The sequence below is a fragment of the Halichoerus grypus genome, chromosome 4, assembly GCF_964656455.1.
Source record: "Halichoerus grypus chromosome 4, mHalGry1.hap1.1, whole genome shotgun sequence".
Taxonomy (NCBI): domain Eukaryota; kingdom Metazoa; phylum Chordata; class Mammalia; order Carnivora; family Phocidae; genus Halichoerus; species Halichoerus grypus.
In genome coordinates this window covers 74,922,354-74,938,095 of record NC_135715.1, presented here as the reverse complement: position 1 = coordinate 74,938,095, position 15,742 = coordinate 74,922,354, and the positions used below count along the sequence as shown (strand labels likewise).

The 15,742-nt window shown below is 43.1% G+C and overlaps 1 protein-coding gene across 3 annotated transcripts in view; it reads left to right on the top strand.

Moving 5' to 3' along the window:
• The window catches only part of LOC118544814 (phospholipid-transporting ATPase IB), a 581,647-nt gene that overhangs the window by 73,810 nt on the left and 492,095 nt on the right, over positions 1-15,742 (top strand). The window contains exons 1-2 of one of the 3 annotated variants that reach the window (XM_078070551.1): positions 11,284-11,345; positions 11,997-12,141. In XM_078070551.1, the coding sequence (XP_077926677.1) occupies positions 12,041-12,141 (101 nt within the window). In that variant the 5' untranslated portion in view covers positions 11,284-11,345; positions 11,997-12,040. Of the gene's footprint in view, positions 1-11,283; positions 11,346-11,803; positions 11,858-11,996; positions 12,142-15,742 lie in introns of those variants that run through there. The other 2 variants (XM_078070550.1, XM_078070549.1) reach the window with 2 other exon arrangements.

Sequence of the window (15,742 nt, the reverse complement as noted above, 5' to 3'; positions counted from 1 at the left end):
CCATTTCCGGATCCCCTGGATTGTGTCTCTCTGGAGTAAATGGTATGGTCTTTTTATTTCTGGTGCTTGATCCTTTGTTGCTTGGCTATCTCTTTGCAAGGGTTGTGTGTGTTTCCCTTTGTTGTTGGTACATCTGTCAACCCACTGTATAACAGTTCAACCATTACTGTGATTATTCAAATGAAAGCAGAAACTGTTCTTTCTGTGAATGGGAAAATGCACATTGCAATCAGGGCACACTAGATCTAGGGACCACAGACATTGAGATGGGCTTAGGGAGTAGGAGAGCTTTCTTAGGGGCAGTGCCTCTGAAAGATGCACGCGGGCATGGGGTGCTGTGGGATTGAGCCAAGAGAGCCTTTTTATAGCAGTGCTGATCTGCTGTCTGTCAGGGAAAAGAGGGAAGGCAGCAGAGCTGGGTGGGCAGAGCCTTGGGCTGCAATGCTGATCCAGTGGAAACCTCTAGAACTGGGCTTGGCAAGTTCCAGCCTGTGGGCCTGTCACCATCTTAACGGCTTGGACTAATCACAGAACTTTAAGAGCTACCTTGGTCTTAGTAACATCACATTTACTGATCTTCTGGAGTGGCTGTTTTTTTGTGTTTTTTTTTTTTCTTTCCATTTTGTAAGTCCATTTATCTCCTTGCAAGGAGGTCCATTTCAGAGGGGGTCCCTAGATTCTGTAGTGGTATAGTCCCTTGAATAGTGCTCTCTCCCTCTACCCCAACATTTTCAACCACAGTTATGTAGAACTGAGTCAGATTGTCAGCAGAGTAAAAGGTAATAAAGGAAGCTCTGGAAATAATTCAGGACTCTGGTTGTGACCACCCTTGCTGTTAGTGTATCGGCAAAGGATTTGCAGAGTGGAGTATGCCACAGAAACTTAGTTATGAGCCGGGATTGTATGTCAGAAGTTACTGAGAACTTGGGTTAGTTCTGGCAGGTCTTTGTAATACTCAGTCCATTTAAGTAGTGTCTTTGGTAGATTGAACTCTTGTCCAAGAGTAGTATGTAATGCTTTTATTATTTGGGCCTCAAATACCCTCATCTTCATGGAATTATTGGTCATAAGGATATCCGACTACACAGATCATGTATTTGATTGTATTAACTTTACAATTTCTTAGTCCATTGTGAAAATCCTTTCATTCAAGGGGGAACTAATTGCTTAAATGATCAGAAATCCATAGGTAAAGGAAGAGCATCAGAAAATGGCAAGCCTCTGGTCTTCCCCCTCCCTGTCAGCCAGTCAACTGCCAGTCTTTGTTCATTAATTCCTTTGATCTGCTTCTAAAATCAGCTGCTGTCCTTCTGGTGCCCACGGCTCTCTAACCTACAGCTAGAGACCCTTCCTTTGTGTAAGCATCTTCCCTGATGTGTAGCTCTATCACAGCATTTCTTACTCTACACCTGTGTAATTTTGTACATGTTTTCACCACTTGGTCATCTAGCCTCTTCTACCTTGTCGATCAAAATGGTTGTTGCGTTCCCTATTCTTTGCTCTGGCCTTCAGAGGCAGTGTTGTGTAGGGAAGCAAAGCTAAGAGCTTTTGTCGTTCTTGTGCTCTACCCACCTCCACACCCAGACAGATATACAAGAACGACAGAGGACATCCTAGAAGGCTGCATGAGAGCTGTTCACATCACATGTTTGTCCATGGTTTTGTCTTGCTCTGTGGATGTCCTTCCCCATCTTTACCCTTTAGAGCCCTTCACATAGAGCTCAGTTGCTGGCTTTACAGTGAGAGATCTCCTAAATCTCCCCAACCAAAGCACCCCCCTTTCTACTCCAGCTGGAAGCACTAGTCTTTCTCTTAGACCCCACATACCCATAGCGTTCACTGTCCTTTCTTCCCCTCCCACAGATGCTGAGGATAGTAAGATCAACAAGGCATAGTCCATACTTTTCTAGTTGGAGACACAATTAAAAAGACACATAAACAGTAATTATGACATGGAAAATGCACAGACTGGACAGTTGTATATGGTTATGTAGGTTGTGTAAGACTGAGAAAAATGTCCCCTGGAGGAATTCCCTGCCTGGCCAATATCTGAGGGTCCTGTAAGTAGAGGAGGGGCATCTAACCCAACCTGGGAAAGTGTGATGAGCGAAGACTTCTCAGAGGAGAGATAACCGGAGCTATGGCCTAAGGATGAGTTGTTGGCAGGCGGAGAACACCCTAGAAGAAAGAAAATCCAGGTGAAAGGAAACCTTGCACATTCTGAGCTGTATTACTCTGCACCAATTTATTTCCTCACCAGATTACAAGCTCTCTGAATGCAGGGAGAGAGTTTTGACTTTGGCATTGTGCACATAGAATATTCTGAACCTTGGATGTATGAATGACTTCCTGTCTGCCTCAATTTTTTTGCCTGCCTGCTTGACTTACTGATTTCTTCTACATGTTCCTGCCTTCGGGGCACTTGAATCTCTAGAGACTTGGCTTTCCTAGTTTAAGCATCCAGTCCCATAATCACTGTTGCCACCACCATGCTACCTGTGAGCCTGGCATTTGGGGGAGTTTTTTTTTTTTTTTTTTTTATGTATAGACTCTGGGGATTTACTTTTTTTTGGATATACTTTTAGTTAAAAAAAAAAAAAAAACCGAAACCTAATAGGATAAAAGACAGTCAACAAATATTTGTCTATTTGAGGAAACTCCTTGAAGCCCCTCCCCCAAATTATTTATAATGTAGGTCCTATAAATGACTCATATAATAAGGAACAAAATTCACCTTGTAGTTACTAAGCTAGCTGGTAAATTACCCCATTCTAATTATTTCCAAAATGAACATGCTCCTCATGATTGTTTGGCGAATTCTATGGGTTAATACATATGGAGTACTTAGACCAGGCTCAACAAAAGATGGTTGTGCTTCTTACCATAACTATTTATGACCTCTCAGTGACATGGCAAGGCAGCTAATTGGTTTGGCAATGCAAATCGGTGGAGGATGCTGGGGAGTTAACGGACTCCATCTGCATCTCTTTGGCATTGCTCCTCCTTTTTAAAGATTTTTCCATATTTGGAACTTTCTCACTTCTGTGTCTGAGAAGAAACGTGATACACAAAATGTCACATCAACAAGAAAGTCAGGAAAAGTCATCACACTGGAAAAGAATGTGTTGTATCAGTGGAATCGGGAATAAAGTTGGCCTCCTGGTTGACTCTTTCTGAGTGCGTGTAATTTTGAAGGTTACATTAAGATTGTTGATAGAAATAAAGGGTGTTAGGTTGTATGACCAGTGGTAAAAAGCAAACATGACAGGCGGATTTACATGTGAAATGGGATGATAGTTGGAGCAAATGAATGTGCCTTTCTCTTGTACTTAACATTTGATTTCCATGCACTTGGAGCCTCCACCTCCCTGGGAAAGCTTAGATCTGCCAAGAGAAATATCAAGGTGTCTTCACCTTTTACCTTTCAAAAATAGCAGTGATAGGCAAGCTAGCCTTTTGTTTATGAGGAGATTTTGTAGATTACTTTTTCCGTCCTTTTGTAGTATTTACAACAGACTCTCAGCATTTTCTACGTTGAAGAGGAGCTACCTCAGTGGGTTTGTAAAGGGTTGTTTGGGATCCAGAAAGAGAATGATGTCAGGGACGTACATGGAAAAGCTTGCCTGTCCTTTTGCTCTTTAGGAGGTGGAAGGGGGAGAAGTGGAGAGAAAAGAAATCAATCTGAAAAGAAACATCTTAATTTTTTTCTCTCTGGGGGAAGTTTCCCCAATCAAAGAGGAGACATGTGACATACCTGAGGATAAAACTGAGGAGTAAGACGAGGTCTCATTTTCCTGAATTGCCTACCTATACTTTTCATATGGTCTGGGAACAGATTTAAAAGCTACTGGGGTCTTTCAGGGGCTGATCCTGGCAGGGCTGCTGATAGGTGGCTGATGACCATGAGCAAGAGAAGGATTGGTCGCCAATGACACTGGACGGGTGGGCTGGCTGTGAGACAATGTGCAGTGAATCTAAACACCCCTGGCCAAGGTGTTGTGTGTCTTCCAAATGCTGAGGACAGGCAAAACACCTTCAGAGAAAACTGCACCTCTCCTAGGATTCACTGTTCAAAGACTGCATTCATGCTTACTGAATCATGATTTTTAGGGTTGGTGTCCTTAACTTGCACCCAGTTTCCTGGCCCCAGGAGTAATGAATATCTCTCCTAGCAACACAGGGAGTTGCTACAGAGAAGCTACTGGGCTTGTATTTTAAGCCTCAGTCAGTCCAGTCCATATAGAAAAGTCCTCTGAATTGAGTATTGTAAAACCTAGCATTTCTTTTTGGTTAATGTTTAGCTTTTATATATCAAAGATATTTCCTTAAAATCACATTTGCCTTCGCTTATATTAAAATTCATAATTTGTGAATTAGTAAATAATCTAAAGTGTAAAAATGGGTTTCGAGGAACAGAAGGCTGATTTGTATTGCTGTACTTATTGGAAACAAAGCCTCAAATTACCATGGTCCCACTTTCACCCATGGTGCCAGAGCCAACTAGGTTGTAAATAAAGTATCACAGGCACGTGCCTTTGCTCACACGCCATTATTCCTGGGATGCTCTTTTTCCACATGACCCAATTAGACTATAATACTCATTTTTGTAAGCCTGGTTCAAATGCTTCCTCCATGAAATCGCCCAGTTCTTTGGCCCTAGATGAGACTGGTGGTCATCTTTGTCCTCTGGGTTCTCCTATTTCTTGGTCTCATTTGTTTCTGTTGCTTCTACTAAAGCATCAGTCCGGGGCTTAAACTGCACACCTTTCCCTCCCACTACCTGGCAAAATGCCTCAGATCTAGGAAGGGCCCAATATGTGCTTAAATAAATTCAGCACCCAGCAATATTTCAAATCCTAAATAGTCCAGGGCCAGTTACCTCCCCTCTCGCCTTCTCTATCCCTAAAAAAGAGAAAAGAGAAGCCAATAAGTATTGGCAGTAAAAGGTGTCCCTCTCTCTTTGTGTTTCTTTTTAATTCTTAGGTAGAAATGGATCACAGATGCTATATTTGGAGAGATGTGGTTTGTGCAACGTGGGGTCTAGAAAAGGCCTCCAAAATGTGTCCGCCAGGGCTAGAATAATCACATCCCACATTTGCACTGCATTTTCATTGTGTTCGTTTGATTAGGAGAAATAACCAGCTCAAGTGCTTCCCCAGCTGCTGGACTGCTTTGTGTCTGTGTTCTGAAGGATTATGAAACATCTTTGTAAATACAGAGTAGAGGCCAGAGTTGAACTTGAAACCCTTTTGGGAAGCAGAGGAGACACACACACACATGCCTCTTGTTATAAAGCTCTATGATGATTGTACTGTTTTCCTGGAAATTTTTCTGGAGGCAAAAACCATCTTTTACCTACTTTTAAAGTACATACAAAATTAGGAGAAAATACATAGTCAACTTAACTCCAGGAACAAAAGCCTGAAGAACCTGTTTACTAGGAATTTTATGTCCTGTTTTGTTGATATGGGAGATATTTAATATTTCCTTGAGGTAGGAGTTGGGATGTAATTGGGTTGTTAACTGTGAAAGAACTTAGTTTATATGAAGGGTCAGCAAACTATGGCCTGTGGGCCAAATCTGGCCTGTGAGTGAAGAATGGTGGTTACATTTTTAAGATTTTTGTGTTTAAAAAAGAGAGGCTGTATGTAGCTCAAAGCCTAAAATATTTACTGTCTGACCCTTTACAGAAAGTTTGTCATCTCTTGATTTATACCATTGATTTCTGTTTTGCGGATGAAGAAACCAGGGCTCAGATGGTGTCCTGACTTGCCGAAGCTCATAGAGGAAGCCTGTCCTAATGGAAGGAGCATTGGATTCAAGTTTCTGCAGATCTGGCTTCTCATCCTATCTTGCGTTTGACCTAATATACTTCTGTGATTGTTCATAAAGTCGCCCTTTTGGTTCTGTCATTCTAGAGTTCACAGAGTAATGTCTGTAGTTCAGTTGTAATACTAAGTACCCAGAGTTAGCTCAGACCTCACAGGTTAAGGGCACAATTTTCTAGAAGACCTCCCTCACTTCAGACAGCAGCTGCAGGCTCTGGGATGCCTTGACCACTTGTGCTTCTGACCAAATAGTTACAAATTCAAGGATTCCCATTACCTCTTCAGTTTCAATAAAAAGCTAGAAAAACTGAGAACTCAGAAAAGCACTATACTCAGAATTACAGGTATTATCCTAAAGGATACAAATCAGGACCAGCCAAATGGAGAGAGACACAGGGAAAGGTCTGGGAGGGTCCCACATATGAAACTTCCATGTCCTTAGGGCGTGTCACCGGAGCTTTGGTGTCTGTAATTTTTATTGGGGCTTCATTACATAGGCATTATTAATCGGATCATTGGCCACATGATTGAATTCCAGTCTCCAGTCCCCTTTCCTCCCTGAGTTGGGAGGTCAGACCCCAACCCTCTAATCACATGGTTGGTTTTTCTGACATGATCAACCCCCATTCTAAAATGGTCTAGGGGCCCACCAGGGTCACCTCATTAGCATAAAACTGGGTGTGGTCCCAAGGCCCCACCGTGAATAACAAATACACTCCAGTCACTGGGATAGTTCCAAGGGGTTAGAAGCTTCCCCAGAAAGCCAGGACAGAGACCAGCCAAATTCTCTCTCCTACAACAATGTCCAACCAAATTCTGACTTCCCACAGAGCTAGTTACAGAGGTTCTGGGAAAAGGCTCACCACTTTAATAGGTTTCTGACTTAGGAAGACTAGAGTATTTCTTTCCCAAGAGTTTCTACTGTGAGATAGTAAGATTTCTTTGCAAGGGATGTGGACTAGATAATTTACCAGCATCTTCTGGAGTTCTGAGTTAGAGAAAAATACTGCAGTTCAGAGTGAAGGATTTTATTTCTATGTTGCTTAAGGCAATGAAATGCTTAGTAAAAATTGGCCTTACATTATCTCCCCTTTTGTGTTTAACTCTTTGAGGTTCTTAACTCCCTGGACCAATTTCATTCACACTAATATGTATATTATATAAATAGTCATAAAATAATATATACTTAATTAGATAGGAACAAATTTCAGATACCTTTTAACATTTTTCATTCTCTTCCCAGAAGAATCTCCATGGAATTAATTTATGTAATGAGGAGACATGAGGCATTGTCCTCACTTCTGTCTGCTCACCTGCCAGTGGGACTCTGCTTCCTAGCTGGTGACTTCACCTCCCTGTTGCCACAGACAGGTTGCGTGAGTGGAGTGAGAAATTTGGGCCAGGACATGGACAAAGTGAGTAGGAGGAGATTCACAGGCAAGCTAGAGCCGCAGTGTGGCTGGGGCCCGTGGAAGAGTTGTGGGTGTCAGTGGCACGTGCACTAGAACTAGCCTGTTTTCCTCTGCCCCTTTCTTATTCTTTATCTGTCCTCTTAGAGAATGCTCTCCACCAGGAGACTGTGCCTATCCTCTATCTCTGTTTCTTAGAATTCTTTCTCCTATCCTGGCAGAAAGTCTCAAGGGAGGAGGGGCTTCTTTATTTAGCTGATCACCTTCCAGCTATTTCTGGGCTTTATCCAAACCAGGCAACCTAAATGTTGCCATGCAGACGTTCCTCTGTCAGATTTGGCTTCCCTGGGTGTGGGTTGTGGCATCTAAGGGCACCTGTGCCAGAGGCATCTAAAACCTTGCCTCCCCCCAACAGGGTGATCTATATGTGAATAGATATTTCTGCCTCCTCATTAACCTTACTTGCTCATCTGTCTTAAAGGGAAAAATAGGTTCTCTGTGTGCTCCCTTACAGTATTGGTTGCCATTTCTGGTTATTCAGGGTGGGTCATGGAACCCAAAGACCCTAATATAGCTAGCATCTAGGAGGGGACTTTACCCAGAATCCAGAAAGATGTTGGGACAGTTTCTGTTGCTCTCCATGAAACTGCTTCATCTTCATTCCCAAAGAAACACTTTACTTCCCTGCCTACTCCAGGGGTAGGAGATGGCCACCAGAGACCTGGAGTGTATATGTTCATAGAGCAGCCACATGCAGAAACCATCTTCCTTAGGTCCCCTGTCAGTTTCTAGAAGACTCCTAACCATCCAACTTGGACCAAGTAACTGTCCCCAGGGCAGAGAGCTATGGTGGATGAAGGGGATTGCATTTTATAGGCCTGTCTGTGGGCTGCTTGGCCTGCATGTGGGAGGGGAAAGGTTCAGTTACCAGACAAGGGAGTCTGGGGTTCAGCAGCTGGGTAGGCATCCTCAAAAAGCACCTGCTACATTAGCCCGTTATTTGTCTGTGTTTACAGACTGCTTACTGTGTGCTTGGCATCATTCAGGATGATGGTGCTAGAACCATGAGCAAGATAAAGTCCCTGCCCTCGTGCCCTTGGCCGTCAGCTGTCTTGTCTGCATTTCCATTTTGTAGTAGGCAAGCTTGGTGCTTGTCCATTTGCCTACTCTTGTTTCTCTTTATCCTTTTTACTTCGGTTTCTTTCTCAACAGATATTTATTGAACTCCCACTGTCTGCTGACACTGTGCTTGTTTATAAGGGGGAGTTGTAAGCATCTACTCTAATTTTGCATGGTGGTATTTTCAAAATGCATTAGCTCAGGATTCATCTCATGAGTCTGAATTTGAAACCTTAGTCATAATGTGCTTCACTATATATGGTATAGTGTTTTCTTTAGGCGATACATTTTCAACAGATGTGTGATATTTTGAAAAGATTAATGTTTTTCTCCAAAGCAGCATTGGGTCAAGATGAAGCCACTGAGGTAGAAGAAAGTCATCAGAGTCGTAGGTAGGGGGAAACTATAATGATTGCTACCTAGAATAAAATTCCAAGGCTGGCCCTGTTGTAGTGTACAAAGGTGAGCTGGCCTCATGCATGGTAGGTGCTTGGGAGACATTATTTCATGTAATTCTATCACTAATGGTGTAATTGTTTTGCACCCCAATATTTGTTATCCAACACTTACATTCTTGTTTGGGAAAACTGTTTCCATTCTCATTTTCTATCAGTAGTGCTTTTTTTGTCCCAATCTTCTCTTCTTCAAATCCCAATTACCCAATCGTCTTTTTTTTTCTGGCCCACACACTAAGTCCAAAAAAAGTCTTGCAGGGTTTTCTTTTCAGATGGTTCTTCTGTCCATGTTTTTTTTTTTACCCATTCTCCATTTAATTTTTGCTTTTTAACGTCTTGCTTCTAGAGGTAGAATTAATTTCCTATCTGATCTCCTCATCTACAAATTCTCCCCTTTTTCTGCTCCTACTTGTATATCACTGCCAATTATATTTCTCCCCTGCTTAGAAACTGTCTGTGGCTTCATATGACCTTCAGGATGAAGTTTAAGCTTCTTTGCCTGGCATTTAAATCCTCCCCAGTCTTTCACCCCTCCACACTCCCCCTCCCCCCCCAACACACAAGCTTTCTATTTCCCACTTGGACCCTCAGTGTTGGTTTTTGTTTGTTTGGTTTAATCGGCTTCATATACATCTTGTCTACTTGGGCCTTTGCCTAAGCTTTTTCTTGTTCTTCCCCCAAATGTCCTTGTCCTCCTCTTTCCTAATAGAAATCTTACCCATACTTTAAGGCTTTTATATCTGTCCTCAAACTCTGTTCCAACCGGCTCCCCTCAAGCACAAACAGGCTGCTGACTCCTGACCCTCCTTAGCATTTTCAAGCCCACTCTTAGTCACTTATCATAAACTGTGGCTTATTGGTAACTATGGTTATACCTTAGCACCTTAAACTGGTTAAATTTTTTGAGAGCAGGAGCCAGATCTTTTGTTTTTTGTGTTCCCAGCAGCATATAACAAGTGATTCTCAACTGTGGCTGCCCACTCGTATCCCTTAAGTTACTTTATTATTATTATTATTGTTATTTAAGTAGGCTCCATGCCCAGCATGGAGCCCAACGTGGGGCTTGAACTCACAACCCTGAGATCAAGACCCAAGTTGAGATTAAAAATCAGTGCCTAACCGACTGAGCCACCCAGGCCCACCTCTCTTAAGTTACTTTAAAACAGAGTAAAATAAGTCAGAATCTGTGAGCGTTGGGCCCAGCATCTAGTTAATTGTGGGAGCTCCCTAGGTGGTGGTAATGTGCAGCAAGGGTCAAGAGCCACTGAGTTAACACAGTCTAAGCAATGAACTATTCTGACCCATACGAGTATATGGCCTTTGAGCCCTCTGTGCATATAACTGCATCTCTGCCTGGAGAATTCAAAGCGACGTTTTATAAGAAAATGATTTATTCGACTAGCAAATATGAATGCCCATTATGTGCCAGGCACTGTTGTAGGTGCTGAGATCACTGTAGTGCACAAAACATGTCCTATTGTCCTGGAGCTTCTGTGCTTGGCCATGGGAAGAGAGACCATAGATGAATAATGCCAGGTAATGATGATAAATGCTGGAGATAAAGTGGGGTAAATGGGCCAAGAGAAAAGGAATATTTCTATATTCGGAATATTTTTGAAACTAGCTTATCTGCCTTAAATCAACAAATGCTTTAAAACCTAGCCTTCTCTGACTGAAGTGTGGGAGCCTAAGCTCTCAGGCAAGTGAGTCTTGAAGTAAGGACTTTTGCTCTCTGTGGCCCCTTGTCCATAAGCAGAGGACAGAGTAGCCCCCCTCCTCCTCCCCCCCCCAAGCCAGAGGAAACCGGGAGAGTGGAGGCTGGAGGCAGGGAGTGAGGATCTGAGGATGGAGTCCCTTAATGGGGAACAGCCAGGTTGCTGTGACCAGGGATCCAGCTACGAATACTCTTTGGGAAATGTCAGCTCTCAACCGATTCCACGTTTTGGTTGTCCCCCTCTTGTGATAAAGATTATAATAGGATTATAATCACTTAAAAAAATGACGTACTTCAATAGCCGAAACTTTCTATTTCAAGATTTTTCTCTGTCAGTGAATATTTGTTGTAGCTGTGAAGTAGATGTTGACTGAAATGAGATGTCCGTTTCCTAAACAGGATACATCATTCATCTCTTTGATAGGTGGAAAGCATGGCAGATACTAGAGTGAAAATATATGTGAGGAAAAGGAGACAAGGCTGCATTTGTAGGGCATTTATTTTTCTGTGATCCTTTGCTTCAGGCACCCCTCCCTGAAGGTCCCTTCTTGAGGTGGGTTGCCCCTTGTGATGAGTTGGAGATGGGGTTGACTGGCTGTGCGTGTGCTCAGGTGTAGCAGTGTGACTAATGGGCATATCATTATTCTCCATGCTGACACCTCCCTACGTGAAGGTTATGGGGAGGTTGAGCTCACAGAGAGGCTTGAGTATAGGACTGAAATCAACTCTTAAAGCGACAGGCTTGCTTGTGTCTTAACCACAGAAACCTAACTGGAGCTATGAAATGAAAAATCATGCATCCCTCCGCGAGCTGGGATTGGTAAAGCTACCACACTCAGGTTGCCGGGCACTTCTGGGGAGAAAGGCAGCTGGTGCATTCAGGCTCACGGTGTAGCCAAGCCCATCACCCGGAGGGTTGGGAATTTCGTTTGTAGGGCATGGAGATGTGCTTTCACCATCCTTTTATGCGGTGACTGAACGCAGGGCACATCCCCTTTGCTGGTATCTTTCTCCTAAGCACAATCAAAGCAGCCCAGAAAACCGAGATCCGGAGCGCAGCCCGTGGGCCCGCAGGGGGAGCTGACCGCGGGAAGGTGGGGGGAGGCCCCGGCCCCACTGTTCCCGCGGCCCCTCCCCGTCCCTGCAGCCGGCAGCGGTGCCGCTGGCAGCCGGGCCTCACGCTGCAGCGGCCGCGGGAGGGGGCGGGGCGGAGTCGGCGGCGGCAGAGGCTCCCTCCTCGGCGCCCGGGGGACCAGGGCGGGGGTGGGGCGGGGGAGGGGGCGGGGCGGAGCCGTGAGCAGCTGCGGCGGCAGGTCTCCAGGGGGAGCCAAGGTACATAGGCGGGCCCAGCAGCGCCCAGAGCATCCTTCCCAGCTGGTCCCCGCCCGCCAGCCCGCAGCCCGTGTTCGCTGCCTCTAGCCTGGCGTGACTTCTTTGTGTTTTGTTTTCTGCCCGCGCCCCGTCTCTGCAGGACCTGTTCGTCCTTCTTCGGGCTACAAGAAGGCAGAGGATGAGATGTCCCGGGCCACGTCTGTTGGAGACCAGCTGGAGGCACCAGCCCGCACCATTTACCTCAACCAACCGCATCTCAACAAATTCCGTGACAACCAGATCAGGTAGGGGAAGGCGGCTGAGAGACGCAAGGACAGTTAATTCACAGCTGGGATGGGGTTCGTCTTCCTCTTGGCAGCTTTTCCACACACCTAGCCAGCCCCCACCCCTCTCTCCTCCGCCAGCCCCCGTCCCCCCCCCCCCACTGTCCCCCTCCCACCGTCCCTCTAGAGCCTGGCAGTCTCTACCTGAGCTTCCAATGGAGTCATGTGAATACAGCCTTTACCTTTCTCTCCGTGGGATCTGTTCTGTGCTCAGGCTCTCTGTGAGGAAGTTTTTATTCTTTTGTCCCTGACAAAAATGAGGTCTCTTATCTTTTCATCCCTGGGCTCCCTTCCAAGAATTCCTCCTAGTCCTGTTTTAAGCCATATGATAGCTCGCTTTATCAATTTGCAGACCATAATGTGGGGAAGTGCTTTTTATAAAGGAATCCCACAGGTCACAAGGACTCGCATTCGGCCCTAAGTGGTCCCCAACATTGGTTATGAGGTCTTTATTTGCTGGGAAACTTTGCCCAGAGTTAGCTTTCATCCATCTTTCCGCTAACATTTAAGTGTCTACTTTTTTGCTGGCTACCGATAGATGCTTTAGCTGTACTAGATCAAGGAATCCTTGTAACCTCTTGAAGGCATTACCTTCAGGTCAGGAAACTGAGATAGAAAGATGTTAAATAATGTACCTGTGGTGACACAGCTACTAATCGACCGAGCTGCAAGTAGCACCACCTTCTCTGACTACTATAGCTCAAATTCTTTCCACTGTGCAAAGCTAGATCTTAAAGCATGGGTGTTAGTACTTTTTAAAATTTCATTAAACTTTCAGCCTCAGACAACTTTATGTGAGTGACTTCAGAGGATGTAGTTCTGTGAGTGTCTCGGAACTCATGCTCAGGTGTAGACAAGTTAAATGATCAGGTTACACATAGATTATTGAGAAGCTTGAATTCCAATCCAGTGTTTCTGTAAAGCTCTCGTTAAAACTTCGTTGCATGTTTAATTATTCCATTACAGCATTAGCGCTTACATAGGCTGCTTAGCCTGACATCTTTTGAAAAAGGTTTGGCTATTGGGCATGATTATAGCTTGATAGAGTTTGTGGTAGAATAATGGTGCATTTTATATGGAGGTGATACCTTCACTTATTAAGGGAGTCTTAGATTATCCTGGCTTTATTTTGGGTTTTAAGAATGACCATTAGGGCATATTCTTCACCTAAAAGTGTAGCCTAGAAGAGTAGCTGAGGTCCCATTCAAGAATGAGTGGGCTTGGTTTAAAATACAGAGCATCAACTACAATGAGTTATTACTTCACACACTCACATGGCTCTAATCAAAAAGATAACAGGCATTGGGGTCTTGGCGGGGATGTGGAAAAATTGGAGCCCTCCATACACTGGTGATGGGAATGAATAATGGTGCAGCTGCTTTGGAACACAATTTGGCAGTTCTTCAAAAGGTTAAATGTAAAATTACCATGGGACCCACCGGTCCTTCTAGGTGTATCCACCCAAGATCAAGGAAAACCTATGTGCACATAAACACATGTACACAAATGATCAGAGCAGCATTATTCACAATAGCCCCAAAGTGGAACAACTCAAATATCTATCAACTGGTGAATGAATAAGTAAAATATGGTTTATCCATAATGGTGGAATACCACTGGCCATAAAAAGGAACAAAATATAGATACATGCTACAATAGGGGTGAGACTTAAACATTATGCTAAATGAAAGAAGTCAGACACAGAAGGCCTTATTCCACTTACAGGAAATGTCTAGAAGAGGCAAATCCATTGAGACGTAGATTAGTGACTTCTAGGGCTAGGGAAGCGGGAAGAGGTTGAGAAATGGGAGTGACTGCTAATGTATGTGGGGTTTCATTCTGAGGTGGTGATTGCACAACTCTGTGAATATACTTAAAACCATTTGGAATCCTTTATTGCTGATACAGTTCCATTTCTTCATACCTTATATGTGTTTCTATTCAATTGCTTTTAAAAAGATGGAAAGGTTACTTTAAAAAAAGATTATATCCTGTCTCTTTTTTCTTTGCTTGATTTTGGGGTTCAAGAAATTCATATATATAGTACTATACTATATATTTCACTATACTACATACTTTAGATAGTAAATGTGTTAGGCTAATACACACACACACAATATAAGGATCTAAAATTGAAGAATTTTCTTTTTAAATCTTAGGTTGTTTTTGAGTAGTATTTTTGCTTAATTCCTCTTAATTTCTTTGACTTCGGTATCCATTTATGCATGCTTAAAGTTGGGAAAATAAGGGTCTTTGTTTTGTTTAAATTTTCTATTATATGGAAGGTGAAGATTTTTAATAGCCTTGTTAATGTGGCTTCACTATTCGTTCTGCAATCAAGATGCAAAGCTGAATTTTGAGGCTGATTTTATTATCTGATTTTTCACGTGGCTACCTGTTGTATGGTTTCACTTGTACTTTTCTGGAGTCAGGGGAAGAATAAGTATGGAAATATACAGTGAGGTTGGCTAGGAATAAAGTAGATAGATACCAAATATTCTATTTAAAGTCTTGTATAAGAATATAATTGCATTAGTTGAAATATATTAAATATTAAAATTCATACAATTTCTGAGTTCATGGCTTATCCTGTGAATATAAGTTTCAGAATACACTGAATAGGGTCGAAGAAATTAAAATGTGACCCTTGCTATTTTATAAAATGGCTTTTGAGTATTTGCTTCACCTCTACCCTATATTTAGGGGAATTACTAGTGGTAATGTGAATTCTTGTTCATTAAGGAACTGATTATAAAACTTCTTGGCATTAAAGCTTAAGGATTTTACAAAATGTTGAGCCACGTATTTTCATACTTTAATATTGCTGAAGTCAAGTCTTATAAAAATATTCTTTTAATAAAACTTTTTTTCTTGGCCATGACAATTTGCTAAAAGTTGATAAAACTATTCAAAGGAATATTTTCATAAAAGGGACTTGATGGAGTTGATAAATTATTTTTTTTCTTAATTTTTCTTGAGAAAGGGTTAATTTTTGTTTTGTTTTCTTTTGTTTTGGAGGCAGGGGTATGGAGTATTTATCCCAGATTGTTTGCTTCTAAATCAGTTTTTGAAAAGAAGAGACCAGGTGGGACAGACCCAGGAGTCAAGGGTACTGATTTTGTGGCTGCTTATACACCTCAGGAGGCTGGTGTTCTCACTGGCCTTCCCTACTCCAGGCCCCCTCTGGCTTGGAGCCTCAGATCATGGTAGTTACACTGTGACTGTCTTTGTGGGTACCTGGCATTTTGACTTCAGAAAAGGGATCAGATTTGCTAAGGAGGGACATGGTTGTCAGGTAGTGTGGAAGGTTGGTGAGGGGTTGAATGGTACAATTCAGGACAGGCATTGAAAATCTAAGGTTAATATTTCAACTAATGTATCCAATAAAGAGGCTGGGCCTGGTGAGTACGAGTAAGGTCACCGCTGGAGTTGACTATGGCCTTGGCACCCCTAGGGGAATGCCCGACATGGTAACTCCAAATCCCAAGCAATTTCCTGAAATTCTGGGAGGGTCTGCCCCATGTCAGTAGATGTCTCTCTAAACCTTGTTCTTGTTCTCAAC